This window comes from Salvelinus fontinalis, chromosome 9 (genome assembly GCF_029448725.1).
Source record: "Salvelinus fontinalis isolate EN_2023a chromosome 9, ASM2944872v1, whole genome shotgun sequence".
Lineage (NCBI taxonomy): Eukaryota > Metazoa > Chordata > Actinopteri > Salmoniformes > Salmonidae > Salvelinus > Salvelinus fontinalis.
Window position 1 is genome coordinate 24,312,336 of NC_074673.1, and position 14,951 is coordinate 24,327,286.

Genomic DNA, 14,951 nt, shown 5'->3' on the forward strand with positions numbered 1-14,951 from the left:
ACCAGGCCTGTTCAGGACTACCCAAGACCCAGATCGACCAATCGGAAGGCCAGACTTCCAGATCAACCTACTTTGCTTGTTGTCTATATAAAACTGTACAACTGCTTAAACTGTCTCTCTTCCGACGATTCTATACGAATCAGACAGAAGGAGCCGTGCGGCACGATTTGCCAGATATCCTCACACTGAATAAAACTGTCTTACTAAATACTGTTCCACCCTGTCCAGCCTATTGACTTGGTCTCATTTCTCTAGTAACGAATCATCAACAGGTCTATATCATTTGATTTACACAACATGCCAACCACTTTGAAGATGCAAATTTTTTTTTTTATTATTGTGAAACAAACAAGAAATAAGACAAAAAAACTGAAAACTTGAGCGTGCATAACTATTCACCCCCCCAAAGTCAATACTTTGTAGAGACACCTTTTGCAGCAATTACAGCTGCAAGTCTCTTGGGGTATGTCTCTAGTAGCTTGGCACATCTAGCCACTGGGATTTTTGCTCATTCTTCAAGGCAAAACTGCTCCAGCTCCTTCAAGTTGGATGGGTTCCGCTGGTGTACAGCAATCTTTAAGTCATACCACAGATTCTCAATTGGATTGAGGTTTGGGCTTTGACTGGGCCATTCCAAGACGTTTCCCCTTAAACCACTCGAGTGTTGCTTTAGCAGTATGCTTAGGGTCATTGTCCTGCTGGAAGGTGAACCTCCATCCCAGTCTCAAATCTCTGAAAGATTGAAACAGATTTCCCTCAAGAATTTCCCTGTATTTAGCGCCATCCATCATTCCTTCAATTCTGACCAGTTTCCCAGTCCCTGCCGATGAAAAACATCCCCACAGCATGATGCTGCCACCACACTTCACCGTGGGGATGTGGTTCTCGGGGTGATGAGAGGTGTTGGGGTTGCGCCAGACAGTGTTTTCCTTGACAGCCAAAAAGCTCAATTTGTCTCATCTGACCAGAGTACCTTCTTCCATATGTTTGGGGAGTCTCCCACATGCCTTTTGGCGAACACCAAATGTGTTTGCTTATTTTTTTCTTTAAGCAATGGCTTTTTTCTGGCCACTCTTCCATAAAGCCCAGCTCTGTGGAGTGTACGGCTTAAAGTGGTCTTCTGGACAGATACTCCAATCTCCGCTGTGGAGCTTTGCAGCTCCTTCAGGGTTATCTTTGGTCTCTTTGTTTCCTCTCTGATTAATGCCCTCCTTCCCTGGTCTGTGAGTTTTGGTGGGCGGCCGTCTCTTGGCAGGTTTGTTGTTATTATTTAAAAAGAATAATGGATTTAATGGTGCTCCGTGGGATGTTGATATTTTTTTTATAACCCAACCCTGATCTGTACTTCTACACAACTTTGTCCCTGACCTGTTTGGTGAGCTCCTTGGTCTTCATGGTGCCACTTGCTTGGTGGTGCCCCTTGCTTAATGGTGTTGCAAACTCTGGGGCCTTTCAGAACAGGTGTATATATACTGAGATCATGTGACACTTAAATAAAGTCCACCTGTGTGCAATCTAACTAATTATGTGACTTCTGAAGGTAATTGGTTGCACCAGATCTTATTTAGGGGCTTCATAGCAAAGAGGGTGAATACATATGCACGCACCAGTTTTTCATTTTTTAAATTTCACTTCACCAATTTGGACTATTTTGGGTATGTCCATTATATGAAATCCAAGTAAAAATCTAATTTAGATTACAGGTTGTAATGCAACGAAATAGCTAAAACACCAAGGGGGATGAAAACTTAAAAGCACTGTATACCATATACCTGGGAATTATGCTTCTATATTTTTTCTTCAAAACAATTTCTTTTAAGTTTATTAATACATTTTTAGCTACTTTAAGTTAATACCTGCAGTCAACTTGTGCATTAAATTAGGAGATTACTTTACAGTGTGATGCTTTGTTCCCAGAACAGTTTAATTTTATTTTTTACTTCACCTTTATTTAACTAGGCAAGTCAGTTAAGAACAAATTCTTATTTACAACGATAGCATACCGGGGAACGGTGGGTTAACTGCCTTGTTCAGGGGCAGAACGATACATTTTTAACCTTGTAAGTTCAGGGATTGATCCAGCAACCTTTCGGTTACTGGCCCAACGCTCCAACCACTAGGCTACCTGCTGCCCCAGTTGAGCCAGTCAGGTGTTCGTAAATAGCACAATGAGAGAAAGCGGAAGCTGTCAAGTCCAGCTGTCTATTTGGTTTAACTTGCTAGTTCGCTAAGTAAGTAGCTGAATTAATAAGGAGACCGGGCATCATACATTGTTAGCTTTCTGCAGTGTTTGAGAAGTCAAAGCGCTTTGGATGAGTTCTGTACAGCTGCCACCTGGATTTTCTTGTGTTTTTTTTCTGCTCCTCCTGCTCCGCCCCCCTCTTCTCAGAGCAGAGCAGGCAGGCCCGTTGCCCTAGCGACTCCAGACAGACACAGCATGTACACATGCTGCTCCAGAGCCAGTGCTGAGCTTCCTTCAGACAAGCATGCCTCAAAACTATAATTTTCAATGTGTCCCAGTCGCTTGTAAAAGTCCAAACTCACCCAAAATGACATTCGGTAGCTACTAACTATACTTATATAACCTCATGAGCTGGATTGCCTGTTTAAGAAATTTGTTTATTTCCATTTGCGCTCATTAGCCTGTTTAGCTAGCAGCCTCTATGGAAACTCACTAGTACTTGTGCTAATTTTGTTAACATTCTGGTACAAGATGCCCAATGGTCTATTCCCACTTTTAGTGCCATCTTGTGTACTAAAACAGTAATACCGTAAATCCCAGAAGAGAGAAGGACGGTATGACGATAAGAAAATATGGATACCGCCCAACCCTCGGCTAGCCCCAGTCTCCCAAGAAGGGAAATTCATCCGGTTGTGTGTAACACACCATACAAGTACATTATTTGAAATAAAGAACTAACACAGCACAAGTTTTTAGAAATGCATATAACAGATATCACAACCGTTGCTACGGTTATGTAATTTGTCTTTGATGCAATAAAAGGGAGGAAAATGTGAAACTCAATCCATGTGAATAAATATACACTTGTTTTATATGAGAGATCACTTGGAAAGGGGGATACCTAGTCAGTAGTAAAACTAAATGCATTCAACTGAAATGCGTCTTCGGCATTTAACCCAACCCTTCTGAATCAGAGAGGTGCGCGGGGCTGCCTTAAATCGACATCCAGTGTCATCGGCACCCGGGGAACAGTGGGTTAACTGCCTTGCTCAGGGGCAGAATGACAGATTTTTACCTTGTCAGCTCGGGGATTCAAACCAGCAACCTTTCGGTTACTGGCCCAACGCTCCTACCCGCCAGTAAGGGTTGAAAAATGTGCAAAGCATGAGAAAGTGTAGGAGGGGGATGAGGAAAGGATGAAATTGAACAAGGGACAAGGATGACAGAGGGATAGTGCACAATAACAATGACTGATGAGCAGTGGCTGAGAGAGATAGAATGAGGGCAAGGGAGGGATGAATCTCACCATCTCCTCGTCCTCGGCCAGGACCAGGTCGTAGTCACTCAGCGCCACACAGAAGATGATGGCAGTGACTCCCTCAAAGCAGTGGATCCACTTCTTCCTCTCGGACCTCTGACCCCCCACGTCAAACATCCTGGGGAGGAAATATAAATACAGACTTAGCATGTACGCGCAATCACACATGAAAACTCAAAGTATTTTCAAACATCACACTACTCATTAACACTACAGCCAGCAAACTTCAGCCCTGAACTGAACACTCTAGACTATAGAGGGTGACGCACACCCAGTGGGTGTCGTGAGTTGGCTTAGACTATTGAGATAGAGTGTGTACACTAGAGACTAAGGGTCTGTGTCTCACTTGAAGTGGAGGTCTTTGAAGGTGAAGTGCGTCTCCACAATGCCGGTGGTCTTCACCCTGGTCCTCAGCACATCCTGCTGGGTGGGTACGTACGCTCCGTGGGATATCCTATTCAGGTCATTCAGATAACTGAGAGAGAAAAGGCGGAAGGAGAGAGTAGGAGTGAGATGAGGGGCAGGAGTGGATAGGGAGGTCTGTCGTAGTTGGAGTTGTGTGAAGGATGTTAGTGTACTCTGAAGCAGGAGTGTGTGTGTGTGCGCAAGGTTCTCCCCAAAGAATGTAAGAGGATCACAACAACTCCTTGTGGGCTTGTCTGCGCCACCATGTAAAAACCTCCCCTCTGAAAAAGATAATGTCCGAAAGTGCCCTGCATTTCTAATATACAGTACTAGTCAAAAGTTTGGACACACCTACTCATTCAAGGGTTTTCCTTTATTTTTTACTATTTTCTACATTGTATAATAATAGTGAAGACATCAAAACTATGAAATAACATATGGAATCAAGTAGTACCTAAAAGGTGTTAACCAAATCAAAATATATTTTATATTTGAGATTCTTCAAAGTTCCCACTCTTTGACTTGACAGCTTTGCACACTCTAGGCATTCTCTCAACCAGCTTCATGAGGAATGCTTTTCCAACAGTCTTGAAGGAGTTCGAACATTTGCTTAGCACATGTTGGCTGCTTTTCCTTCACTCTGCAGTCCAACTCATCCCAAATCATAGCAATTGGGTTGAGGTTGGGTGATTGTGGAGGCCAGGTGCAGCACACCATCACTCTCCTTCTTGGTCAAAAAGCCCTTACACAGCCTCAAGGTGTGTTTTGGGTCATTGTCCTGCTGAAAAGCAAATGATAGTCACACTAAGTGCAAACCAGATGGGATGGAGTATCGCTGCATAATACTGTGGTACCCATGCTGGTTAAGTGTGCCTTGAATACTAAATAAATCACAATGTGTCACCATCAAAGCACCCCATACCATCACACCCCCTCCTCCATGCTTCACGGTGGGAACCACACATGTGGAGATCATCCGTTCCCCTACTCCGCATCTTGCAAAGATTTGGACTCATCAGATCAAAGGACAGATATCCACCGGGCTTATGTCCATTGCTCGTGTTTCTTGGCCCACACAAGTCACTTCTTCTTATTGGTGTCCTTTAGTAGTGGTTTCTTTACAGAAATTTGACCATGAAGGCCTGATTCACACAGTCTCCTCTGAACAGTTGATGTTGAGATGTGTCGGTTAACTGAACTCTGAAGCATTTATGTGGGCTGCAATCTGAGGTGCAGTTAACCTCTCTGGGGTAGGGGGCAGTATTTTGACATCCGGATGAAAAGCGTGCCCAAAGTTAACTGCCTGTTACTTAGGCCCAGAAGCTAGGATATGCATATAATTGGTAGATTTAGATAGAAAACACTAAAGTTTCTAAAACTGTTAAAATTATGTCTGTGAGTATAACAGAACTGATATGGCAGACGTAACCCAGAGGACAACCCCCCCCCCCCCCCCCCCCCCACCCAAAAAAGTCAGCTTACCACTATTTTCAATGGCTAGTACTATAATTATAAGCCCAAGTTCTCCCAAATTGCAGTTCCTAGGGCTTCCACTAGATGTCAAGTCTTTAGAAAGAGTTTCAGGCTGGTTTTTGATGACCCAGAAATTGTACTTTTTCTAGGTGGCTTCCGTTTTGGCTGTAGTGTTTCCAAGAGCGTGGAGGAAAGCGTGTTCTTTCTTATCTCCGGTAATAAACATACTATTCTCAGTCTTAAATTGTATAGTTTATTTGCGTATTAGGATACCTAAGGTTTGATTATAAACGTTGTTTGGAAAAGTTTATTAGTAACATTTGGGATTCATTTTGTATGCATTTTGATGGAGGGAAACTGAGGGGATTATTGACTGAAGCGCGCCAGCTAAACTGAGTTTTTATGGATAAAAAGGACATTATCGAACAAAAGGACCATTTGTGATGTAACTGGGACCTTTTGGAGTGCCAACAGAAGATCAAAGGTAAGGCATTTTTTTATATGACTATTTCTGACTTTTGTGTTGCACCTGCCTGGTTGAAATATGATTTATGTGTTTGTATGCGGGGTGCTGTCCTCGGATAATCGTATGGTTTGCTTTCGCCATGAAGCCTTTTTGAAAGCCGGATTAACAAGAAGTTAACTTCTTGTCAATACGGGGGCGCTGTTTCCACTTTGGAAAAAATCGTGCCCAAATTAAACTGCCTCGTACTCTATTCTAGATCGTACAATATGCATATTATTATTGGATAGAAAACACTCAAGTTTCTAAAACTGTTTGAATTATATCTGTGAGTAAAACAGAACTCATTTTGCAGCAAACTTCCAGACAGGAAGTGAAAAATCTGAAAACGATGCTCTGCTCCAGGGCCTGCCTATTCAATTGCCTAATATTTATGGCTATGCATGCACTTCATACGCCTTCCACTAGATGTCAACAGGCAGTGGAAGGTGGAATGGGGTGTCTAGCTTGATCTGAGGTCGAACAAGAGCTCTTGGAATGACGTGTCCAGAATTTCCTTTCTCTACCTAGGCGCGGGAAGCACCTCCATATTGTCTTATGATAAGCTTTCGGTATACACGGCTAATATCTCTGGCTGTTTTTATTTGATACATATTAGAAAAACATCATAAAGTAGTTTTTTTTCAACCGAGTTTCATCAGTTTATTCAACGTTTAATGGGACTTGGAGTTTTCCATTCTTTGCGCCGAGAGAAGATGGGCATGTTCGCACCACATGGCTAGCTAAGGTTGCTAATTCGACAGAAGAAATGGACATTCTAAAACCAAACAACGATTTATCCTCGACCTAGGACTCCTTGTACAAGATTCTGATGGAAGCTCAACAAAATTCGTATTTCTGTGGAAAATGTTATTCCTATTCTCGGCCGTTTTGGCGGGCGCTGTCTTGCAATAACGCAAGCTGTTTGTTATGGGAAAGTTATTTTTTAAACTCTAACACGGCGGTTGCATTAAGAACCAGTGTATCTTTCATTTGCCATACAACAAGTATTTTTATGTAAAGTTTATGATGAGTTCTTTGGTCAGATTAGGTGAGTGTCCAAACTAGCGCCGGACATTCTGGTGAATCGATGCTACATATTCACAATGTATAACCACGGTTTGCAGCTCTAAATATGCACATTTTCGAACAAAACATAAGTGTATTGTATAACCTGATGTTATAAGACTGTCATCTGATGAAGTTGGTCAAGGTTAGTGATTAATTTTATATCTTTTGCTGGTTTTTGGATGAAAGGTGCCCATATCAAACTGCCTGCTCCTCAGTCATAGTTGCTAATATTTGCATATTATTATTAGTATTGGATAGAAAACGCTAAAGTTTCTAAAACTGTTTGAATTATGTCTGTGAGATTAACAGAACTCATATTGGCAGGCAAAATCCTGAGTTGAAATCAAAACAGGAAGTCAGAAATCTGAGCTTGCATGTATTCACCAGAGTCCCTAAAGAAATCCCCTTGAGCTATGAATGATTGTGCACTGCCTGGGGGTTCCACTAGATGTCAACCATCAATATAAATTATAAATGAGACTTCTATGATGTTGTGGGACAGAATGAGAGCAGAATCAGTCAGGTGTCCATCAAGCAGCCATTTTCTGATCATGCTTTTTCCTCGTGGAAGTCACTTGCGTTCCATGGCTCACGAAGACAAGAAGGAATACTCCGGTTGGAACTTTATTGAAGCTATATGTTAAAAACATTCTAATGATTGATTGTGTACTTAGTTTGAAATGTTTCTTCAACCGGTAATATCATTTTTGGAAGTTTTTGTCCGATATAACGCTGACCAGAATTAGCGTTTGGATATGTAAACCAGACGCGCTAACAAAAAAAGGTATTTGGACATAAATAACATTTTTTTCGAACAAAACAAACATTTATTGTGGACCTGGGATTCCTGGTGTGCTTTCTGATGTAGATCAAAGGTAAGGGAATATTTATCATGTATTTTCGTGTTTATGTTGACGCCATCTTTGCAGCTGTGGTATTTTACTTTTGAGCGCCGTCTCAGATTATAGCGTGCGTTTCTTTTTCCGTAAAGTTTTTTTGAAATCTGACACAGCGGTTGCATCAAGGAGAGGTATATCTATAATTCCATGTGTATAACTTGTATTATCATCTATATTTATGATGAGTATTTCGTTGAAACGATGTGGCTATGCAAAGTCACTTGATGTTTTTGCAACCAGTGAATCTAGTCGCCTCAATGTAAAGTGATTTTTTTTATATAAATATGAATTTAATCAAACAAAACATGCATGTATTGTGTAACATGAAGTCCTATGAGTGTCATCTGATGAAAATAATCGAAGGTTAGTGATACATTTTATCTCTATTCTGGTTTTTGTGAAGCTACCTTTAGCTGGGAAAAATGGCTGTGATTATTGTGGTTTTGTGGTGACCTAACATAATCGTTTGTAGTGCTTTCGCTGAAAAGCCTATTTGAAATCGGACACTTTGGTGTGATTAACAATAAGATTACCTTTAAAATGATATAAGACACATAAATGTCTGAGGAATTTTAATTATGAGATTTCTGTTTTTTGAATTTGGCGCCCTGCACTTCGACTGGCTGTTGTCATATCATTCTCGTTAACGGGACTGCAGCCATAAGAAGTCAATACATACATAAAATCAATACATAAGTATATATTTTTAAACCTGCATATTTAGTTAATATTGCCTGCTAACATGAATTTCTTTGTGTCACTTCTCTTGCAACAGAGTCAGGGTATATGCAGCAGTTTGGGCCGCCTGGCTCGTTGCGAACTGTGTGAAGACTATTTCTTCCTAACAAAGACAGCCAACTTCGCCAAACGGGGGATGATTTAACAAAAGCGCATTTGCGAAAAAAGCACAATCGTTGCACGACTACCTAACCATAAACATCAATGCCTTTCTTAAAATCAATACCCAGAAGTATATATTTTTAAACCTGCATATTTAGCTAAAAGAAATCCAGGTCAGCAGGCAATATTAACGAGGTGAAATTGTGTCACTTCTCTTGCGTTCATTGCACGCCGAGTCAGGGTATATGCAACAGTTTGGGCCGCCTGGCTCGTTGCAAACTAATTTGGCAGAATTTTACGTAATTATGACATAACATTGAAGGTTGTGCAATGTAACAAGAATATTTAGACTTATGGATGCCACCCATTAGATAAAATACGTAACGGTTCCGTAATTCACTAAAAGAAAAAATAAATTGTTTGAGATGATAGTTTCCGGATTCGATCATATTAATGACCTAAGGCTCGTATTTCTGTGTTTTATTATGTTATAATTAAGTCTATGATTTGATAGAGCAGTCTGAGCGATGGTAGGCACCAGCAGGCTCGTAAGCATTCATTCAAACAGCAATTTTGTGCGTTTTGTCAGCAGCTCTTCGCAATGCTTCAAGCATTGCACTGTTTATGACTTCAAGCCTATCAACTCCCGAGATGAGGCTGGTGTAACCGATGTGAAATGGCTAGCTAGTTAGCGGGGTGCGCGCTAATAGCGTTTCAAACGTCACTCGCTCTGAGACTTGGAGTAGTTGTTCCCCTTGCTCTGCATGGGTAACGCTGCTTCGAGGGTGGCTGTTGTCGATGTGTTCCTGGTTTGAGCGAGGAGAGGGACGGAAGCTATACTGTTACACACAATACTAAAGAGCCTATAAGAACATCCAATAGTCAAAGGTATATGAAATACAAATCGTATAGAGAGAAATAGTCCTATAATTCCTATAATAACTACAACCTAAAACTTCTTACCTGGGAATATTGAAGACTCATGTTAAAAGGAACCACCAGCTTTCATATGTTCTCAGCAAGGAACTTTAACGTTAGCTTTCTTACATGGCACATGTTGCACTTTTACTTTCTTCTCCAACACTTTGTTTTCGCATTATTTAAATCAAATTGAACATGTTTCATTATGATTTTGAGGATAAATTGATTTTGATGTATTATATTAAAATAAGTGTTCATTCAGTATTGTTGTAATTGTCATTATTACAAATAAATACATTTTAAAAATCGCCCGATTAATCGGTATCGACTTTTTTGGGTCCTCCAATAATCGGTATCGGCGTTGAAAAATCATAATCGGTCGACCTCTAGTAAGTATTCAGGTAGGCCTATTTTATGACGTTTCCACTGGATCAGAGCATGACATTTTTCCCCTTTTACGTTGAGTGGTTATCGAAAAGGGAGAGAGCTGGAAATATTTTTCAAAATCATTGAGGAACAATTGTCATTCTCAATTAATGTAAAAACAGACTTACTTTGCCTCATACAGCAAGAAAACATTACTTTGAGAAGCTCCACAGCTCATTTGTGGTGTTGCTTAAGCCAATCAGAAATACTATCAGATCCCCAAATGGGCACATCTATATGCCTATATTTGTGAGCAGGTCATGCAGCCTACAGGCCTACTTCTATACGCAATCCTTACTCAACATTGATAAGAGCGCTCCAAACGAAAGACAATGACTAAATTCACAAAACTCATAAATGGAATGAAATAAACCAAAACTTGTTTTCACAAGTGTTAGCATACGGTCTGCAAACAACGTGTCCACTCCGACAATGAGATTGGTAAAAGACTGGAATAATATATTGAATGCTTTAACAGAAATGACCGTAACCAAACAAACATTGTAGATTAGAAATGAAAAGAATTAACGGTAAATGTACTACTACTGATGTGTGTAAATAGGAAATTGATAGACAAACAATCAAACAATTCACACAAGGAAGTTACGAAAAAATATATGTGCACAAATTGGTGGGAGAGAGCGAATTCTGGAGAGACATGCATTGTGCAGCAGATACAGAAGAAGAGAAGGTAGAGGAGTGAGTGAAAGGATGATCAGTCCCCAGGAAGTTTAGTTTTACTCAGTTTTTCACTCAGCTGCCAGCAGCCTGTTCTGTAAGCTTGCAATGAGTCACTTGTCCACGGAGCAGGAGAGGAAGGCCTGTGGGGTTTTTATAAGGTTTTTGACATGCTTAACTAACTATTCTTATGCATTAAAGTTTGAATTGCTGACTCTTGCTACTCTTACCAGTGCTCAGGGCCTAACCATGAATATCAGCCTGAAATGTGTGTGTGTTAAAGAGAGCGCTGTACTGTATGAAATATGTGTGTGTATGCAACAAATGTATCAGTAGTGTGGGCGCTGTACTATGTGACCGGGACTGTGCCAATCTGAGAGAGACACAGGAGGGGGGTGAATCAGGAGACTGCTGACCAGACAATAACAGATAAACTATACACACGAAAAACATATGTGAGTTTCTGAGTTATGCACTATAACCCAATACTATAACAAACGTGATTAGCAACTGTATTGTATGTGCTTGAATACTATAACAAACGTGATTAGCAACTATATCATATGTGATTGAATATTGTATGTGATTGAATACTATAACAAATGTGATTTGATATTGACAAACTGTTTGAGCGCCTGGATGTCTGTGTGTGTGTGCTGGAAGTAACAGTTAGCTCAGATAAGAAGCTGGGAAGCTGTAGTTAGCCTTGAGCGAGAACAGAGGACAATGCATACAGGTGCAGATATCTCAGACAATGTTATAAAACTGTCTGACCTCAGTCTTTGGGGTGAAGGAGCGTAATCTACACAGCAACAGTATCGGGACATCATATGCGCTAAGGGGCCAGGACTGGCTTAAGGCGCCAACATCAACGATAGGCTGGGTGAGTCTAAACCACGCCCAGTCTCTACTCTGACAGGCCGGCTCGGAAGCGGGAACAATCTCTGTTACGAGTATAAAATATTATCTTTGTCAGAAACAAATCAGTTCTCTGTCTTATCCTGCGTGATGAAACATTGAACCCGTATATACGGAAATTGTATTTGCCATTTATTAACTTTTGAATTAAACAATTATTTTAACCAAGTTCAGGTGTTCCTATCTCAGTTGAACTTTCGCAACCCTAACAAATGGTGACCCCGACCGTGAACTGAGGGAACTTCGCTGGACATTGAGGCATCCAGCCTTTGGCCTAGACTGTCGCCAGATGGGGTCCTCTCACAAAAAGCCCGGGTCTACTAAAAAACAGGTAAGCAGAGCCTATTGTTTCAAAACTGAAATTCTGCATATTGGACTTAACCAAATTTATTTTGTGAGAAAACCTAACTGGTGTAAGTTGCTAAATTTTGAACCATATGTTCACCACAACAAAGTAAGGATAAAACTAACTACGTATTATTTAATTACGTACTACTTGATGGCGAATGCATTTTCAATTGGCCAACAGAATGACAATGGAATGACTGTGTGTATGACGTGATATTAAAAGCCTGTTTGTGTGTGTGTATGTATCTAAGCTAGGGTTGTTTTATTAAAAGTCTTATATATAAGACTTTAGGGAAGTGATTGAGGACAATGGCCACATAACCACCGTGAATGGCGGAATATTGGAAATAAGACAAGTTCTAATAATTGAACGGCAATATACCGGGTTCACGGATTTTTATGTATTTACATGGTATGTGGGATATAAGACAAATTGTCGATTAATAAGTCTAGGTGGACCCTCGACTAAAAGTGGACGGCAACATAGTCCAGGGGAAGGCAGAAGTATTGGATATAAGACAAGTCTAGGTGGACCCTCGACGGCAATACACTGTATAAGACAAGTCCCCTGTAACAAGTGAACGGCAAGACATTGGATATAAGACAAGTTGGGTTTATATGCGCATATTACCGAACGGCAATGTTTTGGAAATAAGACAAGTTCACTGATTGGATAAGACGTGTTGGATATAAGACAAGTCACACTGTATGTCTGTTGCTTTATGATTGTATCCCTCTGTATGTACTGTATCAGGCTTTTATGTGAAGGGGAGTAAGGACATATATACATAACGTAACCATATATACTTAAGTTGTACATTAACCACATACTATAATCTCACATTATTTGTCACGGACACTCTTGTCTAACTACGTAATAACAGATAAAAACAAAAATTATTAAACAAAAGATATAATAAGAAACAGGTATGTGTCAAATAGTTGGGGGTGGAGAGCTATGCAGAGAATGGACAAAAGATGGCAGTATTGCAGCACTCAACGGTCTCCCAGTCGAAGGGGAGCCTGTTTGAGTGCTGGTCACATAACAGAAAACTTAAAACCAATTCGGAGTAGAGAGAATACAGTTAATGACTTATTTAGGTTAAATTTTGGTACGTTTACACTTTGGAGTAGAGAAAGTTGAGAAGTTGATTTTACTTATACGATAGTTTTGATGCAAAACTCAGTTGGAGTAAATAGATGTTTTGCCTAGAGGCATGAATAAGACAGTTAGTTTTGGTATTGGCTACTAATCAGTGTATGTTGCTGGAGACAGGATGATTTGTTTTGTAACGACGTAAAATAACGTCACTAGGGGGGATACACGATTACGTTACTCGAATGGATTTGGTCATTGTTCAGGTACACTATTTCCTTTACTTCATGCAGTATAGTTTTGATTAAGAGATGTTGATTGACGTTGTATATTCTATTCAAGATCCAACCTTTGTGATAAATTGGGTTTGGTTTATCGAATCCGTACTATTGCCTGTTGCAGTTAGTTAACAGTGAGAGAAAATGTGTGTTTGCGTTCACTTTTCAAAAGTGGCTAAAAGTTATTGGTTTTTGTTTAGGTAACACCAGGGATTTCGAACAAAAAGTAAACGTAGTCTAAACGTGATCTGTTTTCATTATGGTGAACAATGACCGGCCCGCAAACTGGTATGGCTGGCTGGGAATTTTTAAAGGGACAGTACACGTTTATCACAGTTGTGTGAATGAGTTACATGAAACATCGGGGAAATTTAAAACGAATGATTTGAGGGTATTATCATAATTATTAGTTTTTGTTTTTGTGGTAAACGTTTGGGTTAAGGGGTTTTCCATGTTCCCGAGAGACAAGATAATATTAGGAGTTTTACTTTCTGAGTTTTATTTAGACAAGGGATTTTTTAAGATAAAGGGTTCTTTTGATATGTCTAGACATGGGATGGAACACGAATGTAGGTGTAACCTTTTTGACCTATTTTCGTTGCATTTTCCTGTGATTTGATCACTCACAGGGAGATGTAGTGAGAGTAATGCAATTGTGGTCATTTGGGAATACTAGTTCTGAGGTAAATTGATTATAATAGAGTTTATAACTCTTGAACATAATTGTAGTTTGAACCACTGAGGAGTCAGGATTCTGTTTTTAAACATTGGTTATGAAGGTTTTGAATTGGCTATTATTGTTTTGGTATTACAACAGAAAAATGATACATTGAGGTTTGAACAGGAGATATTTTAAGCCAATAGGGCAGGAAAGTAATAGGTTTCAGTTCTTAGAGGAGTGATCCTGGGGGGAGAGAGCTTATTTAAATAGTAAGGACTTTAGAGATTGACACTATAAGACATGTTGTTGTTATTTTTAAATCCATGATAGTCAAAAGTGAGACACTTAGTTAATATTTATTAGAAAAAGGCAGACAGATGGGTCTACCCCGCACTGTTGAGACCTTGAAGGTTTGAGAGCAGAGTGGGGAGGGGGGTACCATGAAATGAGCAAGGTAGGCTGTGAAATAAGATAGGAGAGAAGGGGTTTAACATATATAAGCAGCACAGATACATTTTAAAGTAGATAAGTCACTTGACAGAGAATTGGAAAAGTATAGATATGAATGGACGCCCAAGGTACAATTGGACATGTGGAAAATGAAAGGGGCGTTCCTATTGTATAATGTAGAACATAAGAATATTTTACTACTCATAATTAAGTCCTTATTTAGAGTAGGTAAGGTTGTTACCTGGCCAGAGCCAGGTATCAAACGGGGGAGGGGTACATTGTGGACTAGGATAGGATGGGGCCTATTGGATAATAAACTAATAAAAAAAATATATATATATAAAAATAAAAAAAATTCTAGCTAATAAATAGGCATAGAAGTTAAATATATAATCAGATAGAACAAATGACAAACTGTTTGTTAACCAAACCTGTATGTCCAAGATTTTATGCACTACAGGTGAATTACAGGTGAACTCACTCAA

General features: G+C 39.9%; 1 protein-coding gene across 2 annotated transcripts in view; it reads right to left on the reverse strand.

The window, feature by feature from the left end:
• LOC129862316 (guanine nucleotide-binding protein G(i) subunit alpha-1) overlaps nucleotides 1-14,951 on the reverse strand; it is a 73,907-nt gene that overhangs the window by 11,901 nt on the left and 47,055 nt on the right. For both annotated transcript variants that reach the window (XM_055933826.1, XM_055933827.1), the window contains exons 5-6: nucleotides 3,847-3,975; nucleotides 3,489-3,618 (exon numbers count right to left, since the gene is read on the reverse strand). In XM_055933826.1, coding sequence (XP_055789801.1) covers nucleotides 3,489-3,618; nucleotides 3,847-3,975 — 259 coding nt within the window. The remainder of the gene's footprint in view (nucleotides 1-3,488; nucleotides 3,619-3,846; nucleotides 3,976-14,951) is intronic.